The sequence below is a fragment of the Penicillium verhagenii genome, assembly GCF_028828195.1.
Source record: "Penicillium verhagenii strain IBT 33310 chromosome Unknown utg000005l_segment0_segment0, whole genome shotgun sequence".
NCBI classification, from domain to species: Eukaryota; Fungi; Ascomycota; class Eurotiomycetes; order Eurotiales; family Aspergillaceae; genus Penicillium; species Penicillium verhagenii.
Genome location: NW_026643169.1, coordinates 307,431 through 321,426, shown reverse-complemented (window position 1 = coordinate 321,426; position 13,996 = coordinate 307,431). Strand labels below are relative to the sequence as shown.

The window sequence follows — 13,996 nt, the reverse complement described above, 5'->3', positions numbered from 1 at the left end:
AAGGAAGAAGAGGAAGTTGAGGAAAGGAAAAAAGCGACCCGAGTGGTGGCCCCTAGTCCCAATATGTTAATATGACGGATCCTCAGATTGGAACCAAGGGAAAATACTCCTCGATCCGATTACTCCAAGAGAAAATCCAATACTGATCATTGGTCCTTGATGAGATCCCTGCTGATCTTGACGGATCTCCCATATCTAGCACTGCTAGCTTTTTTATTTTCTACTGGGCTTCGATTTCTATATTTCTATCTAGATCCAAGGGAAATGAGATGAGTATACAGGAAGAAAGAAGAAAGAGAAGAGAGAGAGAGAGAGAGAGAGAGAGAGAGAGAGAGCATGATAAAATAAAATAAAAAGAGAGATGACCTACTCTATTTAAAAAAAAAATTTGGGCCGGCAACGGTCCAGAGTGATGAAACTCTTGTAATGCCGATTAGGAATGTTGTCACGGTACAGCACCCAAGGCGCGTATGGGACAGATAGATGGAGGGGGGAAGGGGGGAAATATAATGGGAAATAATAGCCCAGTTACAACTTATCTTGCAGGATGAGAAATAAAAGTCCTGGAAAAGAAAAAAAAAAAAAACCACCCACACAAAAAAGACTAGTTAATAGTGATGCACGCCTCTTCAAACAGCGAACTTGTGTCGATTCCTACTTGGGAAATCATGTTGTGCGAGGGTACTTTGTCTTTGCAAAGGTTACTTCCCCCGTATCGACTCAGAAGTGGAACCTCCCGGGAGGATTTTCGAACAAGATTTGGTTTAATAGGGAGACCTCAAACAGTTCATGATATCGGAAAGCGTCTGTGGTAAAGGTAGCGTGGTTGAGGAAACATTGAAAAGGGCACTAGTAGCCGGACTCCACAACTCCATCCACGATCCCTGTGGAAAGATTACTGTATGGAAACCGTACTTTGGGTACACTTCACCTTTTTTTCCCTTCCTTTTCCGTAATTGCAAGTGGGAATCGACCACGTTTTCACCGTTCTTTAATTGTTCTTTAATAACACGTATTCTCTTCAACGAACCATTTGCAAATTATGATAAATTCTGACCTTGGAATTTCATTTGCATCATAGATTTCAGGATGAAAATCGGACTTTTATATTGGGGGATCATCATTTCAAGATGATGTGGTCCCAGCGCGTGCAGTAAGCAGAAATCCGGGGCGAAAAAGAGACTATTTGACAATATTGCATACCGCAGCCGATGAGTCGTCAGGATTCATTTTGCATCCGAAAAGTAATGCAAGGGAAAGTTTGTTAGACCCGAACAAAAAAGACACGGTATAGTATACATGGTACAGTGACTGTAATAATAAAAGAAAAAAGGAAAAGAAAAAAAAAAAAAAAAAAAAAAAACCTCCAAATCTCTAGGTAATTTAAACTTCTACCGGTCCAATGACGACTCAAGGAGCCGAGAGATGCCCGCAGTTGGCCGAGGATGATTTGCTCCCGGCGGCTGTTGCGCATCGCCACCTTAGGTCTATGCTCAGAACGTGCCAACCCTTGAACCTACACACTTTCAATTTATATGTCAAATAACCAGGTTGGCATGTTTTTTTTTTTTTTTTTACTTGATTTGCATGAACTGTTGGAAAACTAATTGTATTCATCGGGAACCTTCAAATGTTACCAATGTTTACTTTTCACTGTATTTCCAAGGTTTGACATTTCAAGTGATCGCCATCCGACCTCGGATCACTGCATATATACTCAAGTGCTCATACTATCAACTGAATACACTGCTTAACTCCAGATGTCCTTGAACACACGATCTCCAGATGTCCCAAGGTTCTCTGTTCCCGAGATCAAATGTTGTACAATTTCTAAGGCTGCCCCTGTCAGATTTTCCGAGTCAAAATTTCCGAGTACATATATGTATAGCCCTGGAGATACCTAGTAGGTATTCACATGCATTGATGCATATGTACCTGGTCTCGTGATAAAGTTACATACATACTGTAGGTATATATTATCCTACCAGTACACATGGGTCTTCAAAATGTCTCGATGAATCTTCAAATGTTGGGATCAGAGCCCTGGAGCACTTGAGTCCACTAGCACTTAAGTCAATTTTCTAGGTACATCCTTGAGCGCTACATCCTCATATGTACCTAGTACTCCGTGAGTAGCCCCGGATTGCGGGATGCCCACCTGGGCATGGATATCTCACATTCCTGACAAGCACAATCAACCAAATTCCAGTGCGCCGATCTCATGTGCAAATGTTATGGAGGTTGACTTTTTACCCAGTGCCTAAAGGAGCTCTGATTTCCTAGTTTTGTGGGGACTCAATATTTGGTGCTCTCCAGGGCTGTTCTGTTCCCAAACGGTTTCGGCACTTGACATGCAATCAATTCAATGTTGGTCCTGGGTAGCTACACATGGCGATTTCTTGTCCTACAGCAGATACAGATAACATTTGAAGGATTACGCCCTGTTCAAGAAAAACAAAGTAGGCAATACTGACTATACACAATACCAAGTAAATGTTTCAAAAATGTTCATTTTCAAGAAGTTTGTACCGTTGAAAATGAAAAGTCGGACTCGCCACCAAATCATTACGCACTCTTTATGGTCCACCCGACCGCCATTCAGGCATGCGCAATCCTACCACGATTTCCCATGTTCCAGATTCGGAACTTGGAATATAGGCAACAGCCACAATGAGAATACTTTGAAATAGCGATGTTTTTGTATTTTTTTTTGTATGATACCTGGTACTTAATAGTAGCCTAAAATTGACCTTGCTATCGCCTCACTTTTTGAATATTGACCACCTATGTAGATTCGCTCACCCTAAGATTTAGCATGTACCTAAACCTAGGTAGCGCTTGACCGCCGCTATTCGGAGAGATCGTCTGACAACCCAGCTGCACAGGGTCGCACTACACTCAACTCGACGTGAATTGTTGGCTATGCCAGCTTTTTCCATGCACCTAGAAATACGTGCATCATGTACCATACTTGAAATTCATTGAAGTCCCTCACGCCACGTCTCTTTGCGTGCATAAGAATTAATTCGTCCCGCAGATGAACCTTACATCCGATCAGGAACCGGGACTAATATTGCTTATGTCATATCGATGACGAGAGATCTGGTTGCCTCAGGTGTCGAGGCTCGACCCAAACGCGGTAGTCGCGTAGTAGAAACAACAAAGGCACTAGGCAAGATGAATAGAAAATAAAAAAAAAACTGCACACGATCAAAACACTTTTGAAACTCTTCCATGATCGGCTCTCGAGCTTTGGGACCCATGACGTCGGAATCATGTCGACCAAGTCTCACCGGGTTGAGACCTCGATGGACGTTGCGCGCCGACAACAATACCATGTAGCGCAACTAGCAGGTCATAAAAGGCCCGCTAACGCGCATGAGCCAACAAAGCCAAAATCCGAACTTACTAAATCTTCGGTGCCTCTGCACCAACCACATGAAGAATTGGACATCCTGGAATCCACCCCATTGGAGTCGCTGGGGGCCCCTCCAAACCGATTTACGGCAAGCAAGATTCACTCGGGCCCGGGCGCAGGTACAGCTGGCCCAGAAGAGGAGCAGCAGAAGACTTCTGCTTCTGCTTCTGCTTCCACTGCAGCGCCAAAGTCTGGCCAGAATCCTTTTCTTTCACTGACCCATCCAAAGTATGGGCTTCCCCCAGCCCTGACCGCAAATTTTGCTGCGTTGGGAGTCAAATCTATCTATGCGTGGCAGGCTTCGTGTCTGCTTGCCCAGGGTCTACTCTCCGGCGAGCGGCACCTGGTCTACACAGCTCCCACTGGAGGAGGAAAATCCATGGTGGCAGACGTCTTGCTGTTGAAGCGTATCATTGAAAACCCTACGCGCAAAGCCATTTTGGTCCTGCCGTATGTGGCTTTGGTTCAAGAAAAGCTGAAATGGATGCGTCGCATTGTTGATGGTGTGGGAAAAAACGTACCGGACGATGAGGACGATAATGAAACTTCGACCTACCCTCACAGACGATGGAAGAAGCTACAGAAACAAATCCGTGTGACTGGATTCTTTGGTGGGAGTCGAACGACTACTACCTGGGCTGACACTGACATTGCGATCTGCACGATCGAGAAGGTATGACGTCTGTCTTTGTATGACTGCAGAAAGATTTTCTGACACAAAGACTACACAGGCAAACTCATTAATCAATACCGCCATCGAGGAGTGCAGTATTGGAAATCTAGGTGTTGTTGTGCTTGACGAACTGCACATGCTTGACGATGAACATCGTGGATACTTGTTAGAGCTTATGGTCACAAAGTTGCTTTTGCTACAGCAAGACATTCAGATCGTTGGAATGAGTGCCACGCTTTCGGTTTGTCCATTGACTTCTATCAATGAGAATTACGCTAACGTGATCAGAATACCGAGATGTTGGCCGATTGGATGAATGCGAGGTTTTTTATCTCAAATTACCGACCGGTCCCCATTGACGAATATATGGTGTATGAAAATGCGATTTATCCCGCCACAACATCCCGACAATTGTTACAGACAGCCACTAAGCTGGTTTCGACGTCAGTACCGCCCCTCAGAATCATCGAACCCTCAACATACAAAGAGCTTGGAAATGCCGCGACCAATGCTATGGTAGCATTGGCAGTGGAAACTGCTGCGGCAGGCTATGGAGCTTTGGTATTTTGTGGAAGTCGCAATGCATGCCAGATTAATGCTGCAACGATCGGTGAAGCTATGCCGCATACGCAAGATAAAGAAGAGCTGAATCGCCGCTTTGATTTACTTGCCGATCTCAGGAGCCTCACATGTGGCTTGGACCCTGTTCTCGAACAGACAGTCGTCAAGGGAACAGGCTTTCATCGTGTGTCTACATGCCCATGGAATTTATAACCGAAAAACTAATGCCTTCTAGATGCCGGGATGACAACCGAAGAACGAGAGCTGATCGCAGCGGCCTATGACTCAGGTGTACTTAAGGTACTTATCGCCACATGTAGTCTTGCTGCGGGAGTAAACCTTCCTGCGCGGAGGGTCATTATCAATGGAGCCCGTATGGGTCGAGAATTGGTCGGCCCCGCTATGCTGTAAGTTTCATACGCCCCATGGAATCAAATTTGAGACTAATATTATATAAAGGCGGCAAATGTGCGGACGGGCTGGTCGCAAAGGCAAAGACGATGCTGGCGAGACATACCTGATATGTGTCAAGGCTGATCTGGAAGCCGTGTGTGATCTATTGGATTCTGACATGCCTGCCATAGAGAGTTCTCTTGTGCCTGAAAAAAGAGGCCTGAAGAGGTATAGCCTCATAACCTAGAAAAGTCATGTTCAAGTCAACTAACAGATTCCAGAGCTTTGCTAGAGGCCATCGCAACGGGCTTGGTGTCCGGATTAGAGGCGATCAAGGAGTACGTACGATGTACGCTTCTATATCGTACACTTGACAAAAAACTTGCATATAGCATCATGAACTCCGCCCTGAAAGAATTGGTGGATGAAGAGCTCTTGCTTTTGACGGAAGACGAAGCATATGGCGCGACTCTCATAGGCCAAGCCGTCGTCGCCTCGGCATTCGCCCCCGAAGATGGTCTTTTCGTTTACGAAGAGCTCAAGAAAGCTCTTCAAGCTTTTGTGATGGATGGCGATATGCACATTTTCTACATGTTCACTCCACTACAGGTGGCCATGAATACACCGATCGATTGGCCGATATTTCGCGATAAACTCGATCAATTGGACGACAGCGGTATTCGTGCATTACAATACGTCGGTGTTCAGCCGGGCTTTGTAAATACCATGTGAGTATTATTTCCCTTATCATTGCTGCCCACAAATAAAGCACTAACATGGAAAAAGGGCCCAATCCGGCGCATCATTGAAAGAATTAACGCCCGAACAGATCCAGAAAGCTCGCATTTACAGACGGGCGTATACGGCTTTCCAGCTTCGCGATTTGAGCAATGAAGTTCCTTTGGCAACCATTGCCCAGCGCTATCACATTCCCCGTGGTACTGTCCAAACACTAGCACAGCAGTGCCATGGGTTTGCGGCTGGAATTGTCAAATTTTGTCAGCGCATGAACTGGGGCATGCTAGCCGCTGTGCTGGATCACATGCGCGATCGACTCGAGGCGGGTGCTCGCGCTGACCTACTTGAGATGGCGCAGGTGACTTTTGTTCAGAGTTGGACTGCAAGGTTACTAAGGGAGAATGGGTTTCGGAATCTGCGTGCCTTGGCCGAGGCTGATCCGAAAGACCTAGTGCCTGTGCTTATGATGGTATGGATAATAATTACTCTTCCATCCACGATGATTTAATGGAAACGTTAACTAAGATTTCTTATCTAGGTCAACGCACGCAAAACCCAGAAAAACCAGCTCTATCCGACGGAGGCAGAGCGATATGCTGCAAAGTTATTAGCAAAGGCCGAGACTATTGTTGCTTCTGCAAATAAGATCTGGGGTAGGTGCTCTGGATTTCTACACGTGTCTTGAAATCGGTTTGCTGACAGTGCGGTTGGATTTAGAACGCGAAATTCAGGTAGAGGTAGATGCCTGAGCCCTCCTGTCCGGTCTCTATGCCCCCGTGAGGGGCCTTGGTGTAACATTTCCCAAACATACTAGTAGACACATGATGTCTAATACTGAGCATATGCATTCAAGCATTGATTCCAATTACATATGTACATGACAGCGTATGACTTTGAAACAAATCTTATTGTGATCGTAATTGGTATCAACTGATTTGCTATACTGTTCTCTATTTACGAGGTAAACCCATTTAAGTCGTTCTGTGCTTCAATGACCTGCCCCTTGTCCACAAAATCCGCCAACATCACATTCGGAACGTGATCCCACAGCGCCTCACACTCCGTTGCCTGAGCTCCCAGACTACCATCTCCCGTCGCAGCGTTCGTGGTAGCTGCTGCTTCGCGGGCTGGAATATCAATACCAAAGATATCCAGGTCTAGGTAGTGATTGACGAGGTACATTCGTCCCGAGGCGGAGACGCCAGCAGGTCGATCAATACTGCAGTTTGAAAAGGTAGAGTCTGTGACATCGTATGGTGTTTCGAAATAGTAAGCGAATTCATCGAGGATGTAATCTACTTTACTTGTATTGGCACCGTAGTCTGGATAAACATGTTAGCCTCTTGCTTGTCCTCTATCGAAAACAAGAAGAAAAGAGAGTAGAAGAACATACCGAGGAATGCAACTAGTCTCTTTCCGCTGTCAATCAGATCGCCAAGCGTAGGCCAGTCGGCGTACGCCAAGGGCTCAGAAGAAGGCACAAATGCATAAGTATCAATCCCAGCGCTGACAAACGTGCTCCCGAAGATAGAAATATCTAACGAATCCCCGTTCGTCAGCAGGACCGTCACCACTTCGTTGGGATTGTCGTCTAGCCAGCCCTTGATAGTAGCAAGATATGCCTCAAGTGATCCTGCGTCCTCGAGCAGACATGACGTGTGGCAAAGCTCTAAGACGCTGTCGTCGAGCAGCGACTTGTGTGTTTGCGCCTGCAGATAACGAATACCCATGTCGAGCTGCGCAGTGATGTTGATGTTCTGGTTCTGCTGAGGGAGAGATCCGACAAAGGCTGAGTCGTGCGAGCCTATGAATGTGATGTTCGAGTAGGGGCGCGTACAGTACTCCGTTCGGCCGTTACAGGTTGTTGCTGCGTTGGCGGCTGCGGTAGTAGTTGATGCGGCATCTCGCCCGAAGATCTGAGACAGATTTGGGACTCCGAGTACTGGTCGGAGCAGAAGACTGCTCAGTACAGCCCGCATTACGCTTTGATTGATCAGGCCCATGGTGATTGTTTGGGTTTTGGTGCTGTATCTTGAATCTCCGAAGGCACAGAGATGACAGACGAGGGTTTGGGCCAGAATGGAATAAATAAGACAAACCACTGGGAAATTTGTGGCTTTTCAGGAGGCCCAATAGGTTTTTTAAATCTCCCGATTCAACGTGATCACTCATCCACCATACCCACGGGGCCATCCAGATCGATACCTAGCAGGTATATGGGTGGGATGGTCAGCCATGCAGGGCAGGGACGGATATGCCACTCAGAATCATAACATTCCACACGTTGCCGATCGCTGTCTAGAAAGGATAACACAAGACCGATCCAGATGATGGGCTCATGCTTGTTTCACTCACATTGATAGGACGTGCGATAGCATCCTTGTGACTCGATGTAACCACAGCCCCGCACTAGCAGGTTGCAGAATCATCCAGGAACCAGGGGCAATTTTTTTTCTCTGCAGGAGAAGATTTGTTAGAGCAAAGCCTATGCTGCTTTTTGATTCGTCCATGTCAGCAACTCCGAGTCCTCTATCACATTCGGGCTTGCTAGTTCCCGCTTTTGATGGCATTTGTTATGATCGGGCGGGAGGGGTAAAATGTACTATGTGTGTAGTATACATACTAGTAGTATGTACTTTGAGATTTGCCGGTCATGAATTGATTGCATGTGTATTTGGAAAGCCGATGAAGCTCAGAGGATTTTTTCTTTTGAGCTGTCAAATTATAGTCAGCGAAAAGTTTCAAATGTTAATAGGGATATGGGTATATTCTGACATCTGGACTACATATATTTGTACATGGTCAAATGGTGATCTCGGATGTACGGAGTACTGAGTATTATGTAGTGGTGAGTAGTCATGACATGCAGTAAGCAAATAATCTTTGTTTGGATCACATAGAAGAATGACAGAGTATCGGATGAGATTCAATAATTTTAAATAGTATAGTAAATTAATCTTGAACTGTGAATAAAACCATCCTTTCAAAATTAGATAAGAGTACGTACTTCATAACCTAATAAGGTACGGAGATGGTGTTGCCACAGTGGCTGGAGGCTCTCCAGCCCCCAAAACGGGCCGATCCAGGCAACGGAGCTCATGAACTCTTGTTATCTCCACATGTATATTGAGCTCAACTCCAACCTCCAGAACCACATCCGCATGAAGTCGGTCTAGTAGCTAGAACGCATACTACCTTCCGATTGAATCTCCCGACTAGATTTACCAAACTCGGAGCACCTTGCTGGTCCGGACACGCCCCCCTCCTCCTGACCCGCCGCCAGCAATGATCATTCGAGGACGCTCATGAGCTCGATGGCAGAGGCCAGTGAGGATTGGGAACGAGAGGATGAGCTTGATTTGGGCCCGGAGGATGACGATTCCCAAATTCCCGACCATGACGCTCTCCACAATCCCGGACCTTCCCAAGAGCCACTCGAAGAATTGGACACAATCGACACAATAGAAGAGCATGCGCAAGACCACGTATCAGAGAAGACGGTCCAGGCCGTCACTGATAGTCTGCCGCAAACTCCCCCAAACCGACACACCGAATTCAATGGAACACCTGGGAGCTTGGATGAGACAGCTTCGACCCCAGATGACTCTCCGTCGTTACATGTGAGTGGTGCGATGAAGCGCGCATTGACGAGACAGCTTTCTGATCGATCGCAGGATTCAGTAATATCGTCGCAGGGCAGCAGCTCATTTCTCCCCCGAGGCTCCCCGCGAGTTAGTCCCAGCCCAGTCCATCGTCCGTTCGACCTCCGCTTCCAATCCCGGCTATCATCCTCACCTCTGAGTGGATCGCGACCGGGCTCGCCATATCTGGCCCATATCCATTCCCGGCAATCATCGCTCACGAGCCAACTATCGCCACCACCGGAATCCGAGCCAGAATCGCCTCCGAACCCGTGGGATGTGGTACGATGGACAAAACTGCGAAAGATTACGGGCCAGGCTTTTTCGGAGATCGGGAGGCGCAATTTCGGGCGACCAACCTGTCTGGCGGTGTCCACCAGCATTGTGGTTGGTACCTCCAAAGGTATCATTCTTGTCTTTGACTACCAGCAAAGTTTGAAAACAATTATCGGAACAGGGACAAAAGGTTGGTCAATTACACCGGTTCGCTATGTTTGAATATGCTAATGAGGTATTAGCTGTGGAATGTGGCCCAATCACTTCCCTAGCGATATCTGCAGACCATTCCACTGTTGCAGGTGGTCATGGATCTGGCGATATCTTCACGTGGGAGATATCCCGCTCCGCACGACCTTTTCTTCACATCCCTCCAATCCCATTAGACCAAGTGGCGACTCGAACCTCTGATGGACATATCTCAGGATCTGCTGTCATTCATATTGGATTCCTAGGAACAAGGCGCACCGCGATCGTGTCTGCAGATACAAGTGGAATGGCATTCTCCCATTTGGCAACACGCGGGATGGGAGCTGTTGCGAGAACAGTCAAAACAACTCGAATTCTTGGCCGATACCCTCCCACTGCTATGGAGGAAGCACGTCCACGGAAACCCAGCTCAGTCTTGGCATTTTCTCCTCTTCCCTTGGGAAATGTAGAGCAGCCGTCCGACTCATTAGGCCTGGTTGCCATGTTGACACCCTATCTACTGGTCATTGTATCTACCACACCTGTCGCGCAGACCCAACACAAAGCGCCGAGACCAAAGGAAGTTCCGGCTCATAGCGCCATGACTGGCGCTCTTGCTTGGTTCCCAGCAATCCGACTTAAAGGAAAAGACAGCCAAACTTCCAATACCAAGCTGGCTTATTGCTGGTCGAATGTGTTGACTGTGCTGGAAGTGACTGAAGCAGAAACAGACGAGCCTGTGGACAGATCCAAGCCGCCAAGCCTGGTTTTCAACGCGCGCAGCAGATGGAAGGCGGATGAGCCAATCGTGGCAGTGCAATGGCTCAGTCGCTCGGTCCTTGCGGTCCTCACCATCACTCAGCAACTCCTTATCCTTGAAGATTACCCTATGCATGTAACAGACTCCATCGATCTTGTGAGTCGACATGTCTACCATGCGGATTTGTTTTCAACCCGGCTTCATGCTTTGGTCGAGCAGTTGGACGATGAGGATAGTTCGATGCATGGCGTAGTGGCAGATGCATTCTATATGAGCTTCCGTGCCTACAAAGGACGGCTGTTTCTGCTTGGGTATAATGAAGCTCTGGTTGGCAGTCTTTCGAACTGGGCTGATCGGCTGCTGGCTCTAATGGAAGCGGGTGATTTCATTGGTGCTATTCGACTAGCCACGTCCTTCTATACAGGCGCTTCAGATAAGTTAACAGTCGGTCTGCCCGAAGAGGATTCTTTAAGACAACCGATTGTTCAAGAGAAGCTACTAGAGATGATTTCCGCTTCCCTCAAGTATGCATTTGGTCGCAATGCCGAGGCTGATACCGGGAGACTGGAAAACCAGCAGCTGGAAGAATTGGCTGATGTTTCGATTACGGCGTGTGTTTACATGGCAGATTATGACTTTCTCTGGGAGGAAATCTTCGCTTGGTTTGAGGAGAACGACTCAGCAGGAATTTTTTTGGACGTTCTTGAACCACGCATCATCGACGGGACGACTCGTTCGCTTCCTCCGACTGCGGTGAAAGCCTTGATTAACCACTTTGTTGTCACTCACTCGCCTGGCCGTCTGGAAGAGATTATCTGCCTCCTTGACACCATTTCGATGGACATTGACCAAGTCACGACGCTTTGCAAGCAACACAATTTGTACGATGCGTATATATACGTTTGGAACCGATGTTTACAAGACTACGTGGGTCCCCTGGAGGAGCTTCTACGAATGATTCCACTCCAGCCCGAAACTCTTGTCAACGGAGATCACGCCAACGAAGTGACCCGGCATACGAATGCAATGAAAATATTTCCCTACCTGTCCTTCGCCTTGACAGCTCGCATCTACCCAACCGGGGACGAGATGGAGGAAACCGAAGCTTTTCGTGCAAAGACCTCCTTGTATCAATATCTTTTCTCAGGCCAACTGTCTGGCACAGTGCCAAGCAATGATTCTGACAGTGCTGACTCATTCTCTTCGCTGAGAGCCATGCTGAAGTATGATGCATCAAGTTTCATGAGCATGTTTAACGAAGCATTTGAAGACAGTTTCCTGAACGAGCCAGAGTCCGAAGAGGCTCTTACCTCAGGTGCGTCGATTAATCGACAATACCTTATTAGTATTTTGCTTCAAGTTATGGATGCATCGTCCTTTTCTCCTTCTGATACCATTTACTTGGACATGTTTGTTGCGCGCAATCTTCCCAAATACCCGCAGTATATTCTTCTTTCGGGCACGACTCTTCATCAAGTTCTCGTCCGACTGTGCCAGTATCCCGAGTCGGACATGGCCGAGGACTGCGAGCTGAGTGCGGAGTATCTGCTCTCTTTCTATCATCCACCAGACGTTCAGAGCATGGTGCCCTTGTTCAAGGCAGCTCGTTTTCACCGCATCCTCAAATCGACTTACCGCTCAGAGAAGCAGTATCCAGAATGGATATTAGCGCATCTCAATGATCCAAACAACAAAGAATCCATTTTTACTTCCTTACATGACTGTCTACGTTCAGGCTCTTCCCTTGGAAAGAAGCAACGAAATGATGTGATACAAGTGGTGAAAGAACATGCCATCGAGATCGCCGACATCGATGTCAAACAAACGGCACAGACAATGCAAGATCTGGCTCCTGAGACACACTCTACGTTTCTACAAGCTCTGGAGCAGAATACACACAATCAGTACCAGTATCTTCTGGTGCTCGTCGAGCCCTCTGCTTCTGCCCAAAGCGGAGCAACTCGAGCTCCACCCCCTGTTGACAATTGGATGATCGAGCGCTATGTGCAGCTTCTATGCAAGTACAACCCATCCCATATCGCAGACTTTGTCGATGGGTTACGCGTCGGCGATTTACATCTCGATCAGTTGCTCCCAGCCATCGAAGAGAGTGGGGCGATCGATGCTGCGGTGATTTTACTGGCACGACAGGGCCAACTCCGAGAGGCTCTGAATCGTCTAGTCGCTCACCTAAGTACACTCGAGTCTGGGTTGGTTGGGATCCTCCAGAGCATAGGCGAGGCTCCAGATTCATCCAGTGCGACCGAGGCCATTGACGACCTCTTGGAATCGCTAAAAAAGTACTCTGACGTTGGAACGTGGCTCTGCCAAGGCCAAACCAAAACTGCTTTGCAGTCCAGACCGAGCACTAACGGCCAGCGCGGTGTGCCTCCGCTTGAGCAACCACTGACCTTTGACGAGGTTCTCTGGCTTGATCTCATCGAGGCCGTGGTTCGGATCGCTAGCAATGTCTTCACCGTGATGAGGGAGCACCACATTGAGGAATCGAAGCAATCCCAATTCATCGCTGTTCCAATCGGCAAGAATGTGGGGCCGTTGACAATCGCCTTCCGAACTTTGGTCCAGCAGGTATTTACCTCCTTGCTGGCCAGCACCGTGAAAAGTGGTGGCGGATCAAGTAGTGAACGTACTGATATGTCCTTCCTCCGTATCCTTCGCGCATTTCTTGCCCAAGCAGCTCGCTGGTCACCATCGCTGCTTGAGCTGCGCGCGGTGCTTGCGTCCGTCTTTTCAGCGTATTCGTACGAGAAGTCCCTGTTGACTCTCGCCAACGGTATGTTGGACCGCGACTTGTTCGTGCATGTGGATGAGGTCACTCGCCTTCGACAGCAAGGATGGCGTCCCCGCGGGCAGGTCTGTGAGATCTGTCGTCGTCGGATCTGGGGTCCCAGTGTTGGCTCGTCGCACTGGACATCCTGGCAGACAAAACAGGCAGACGACCACCAACGTCGTATCACTAAGCGTGTTGAAGAAGGTTCTGACCCGGCGACGGAGCGGGGTAAAGGGAAGGCTGCTGCAGGTCAGCCGGTTGTGGCTCATGGCCCCCATCATGTCGACCCCGGCCCCAATCACGAGCATGGGCACGAGTCTGATGCAGGGGCAGAGGAAAGGGGTGGTCCGGGGTTAGATGGGCCGCCCGAGCCGATTGTAGTATTTTCTTGTCGACACCTCTATCACCGACAGTGCGTTTTAGACGCAATACCTATCCACGGCCCCATCGATAGACCTCAATATCGGCATGACCGTGCCGACTGGTCTGGAGCCGACTTGTTCTGTTTGGCTTGTACATAGTTGACGCTAGTCTTTTTCGTCTCTTCCCTGTCCTC

The 13,996-nt window shown here is 48.1% G+C and overlaps 3 protein-coding genes across 3 annotated transcripts; 2 read left to right on the top strand and 1 right to left on the bottom strand.

Moving 5' to 3' along the window:
* Positions 1 to 3,275: 3,275 nt before the first annotated feature.
* On the top strand, positions 3,276 to 6,532 carry N7466_003693 (DEAD/DEAH box helicase; the record flags this gene model as incomplete). The annotated part of the gene is made up of 9 exons (XM_057163090.1): positions 3,276 to 4,091; positions 4,150 to 4,332; positions 4,380 to 4,836; positions 4,888 to 5,059; positions 5,112 to 5,273; positions 5,327 to 5,773; positions 5,832 to 6,252; positions 6,322 to 6,436; positions 6,501 to 6,532. The coding sequence occupies 9 exons, from the start codon at positions 3,276 to 3,278 to the stop codon at positions 6,530 to 6,532; spliced, it is 2,805 nt and encodes a 934-aa protein (XP_057021771.1).
* Positions 6,533 to 6,737: 205 nt separating this feature from the next.
* Positions 6,738 to 7,786, bottom strand: N7466_003692 (uncharacterized protein; the record flags this gene model as incomplete). The annotated part of the gene is made up of 2 exons (XM_057163089.1): positions 6,738 to 7,105; positions 7,177 to 7,786. 2 exons carry the CDS (start codon positions 7,784 to 7,786, stop codon positions 6,738 to 6,740), a joined length of 978 nt encoding a protein of 325 aa, XP_057021770.1.
* A 1,311-nt stretch (positions 7,787 to 9,097) lies between these two features.
* N7466_003691 (CORVET complex membrane-binding subunit VPS8) lies at positions 9,098 to 13,961 on the top strand (the record flags this gene model as incomplete). Its single annotated transcript, XM_057163088.1, has 3 exons — positions 9,098 to 9,403; positions 9,458 to 9,890; positions 9,943 to 13,961. The coding sequence occupies 3 exons, from the start codon at positions 9,098 to 9,100 to the stop codon at positions 13,959 to 13,961; spliced, it is 4,758 nt and encodes a 1,585-aa protein (XP_057021769.1).
* Positions 13,962 to 13,996: the final 35 nt, after the last annotated feature.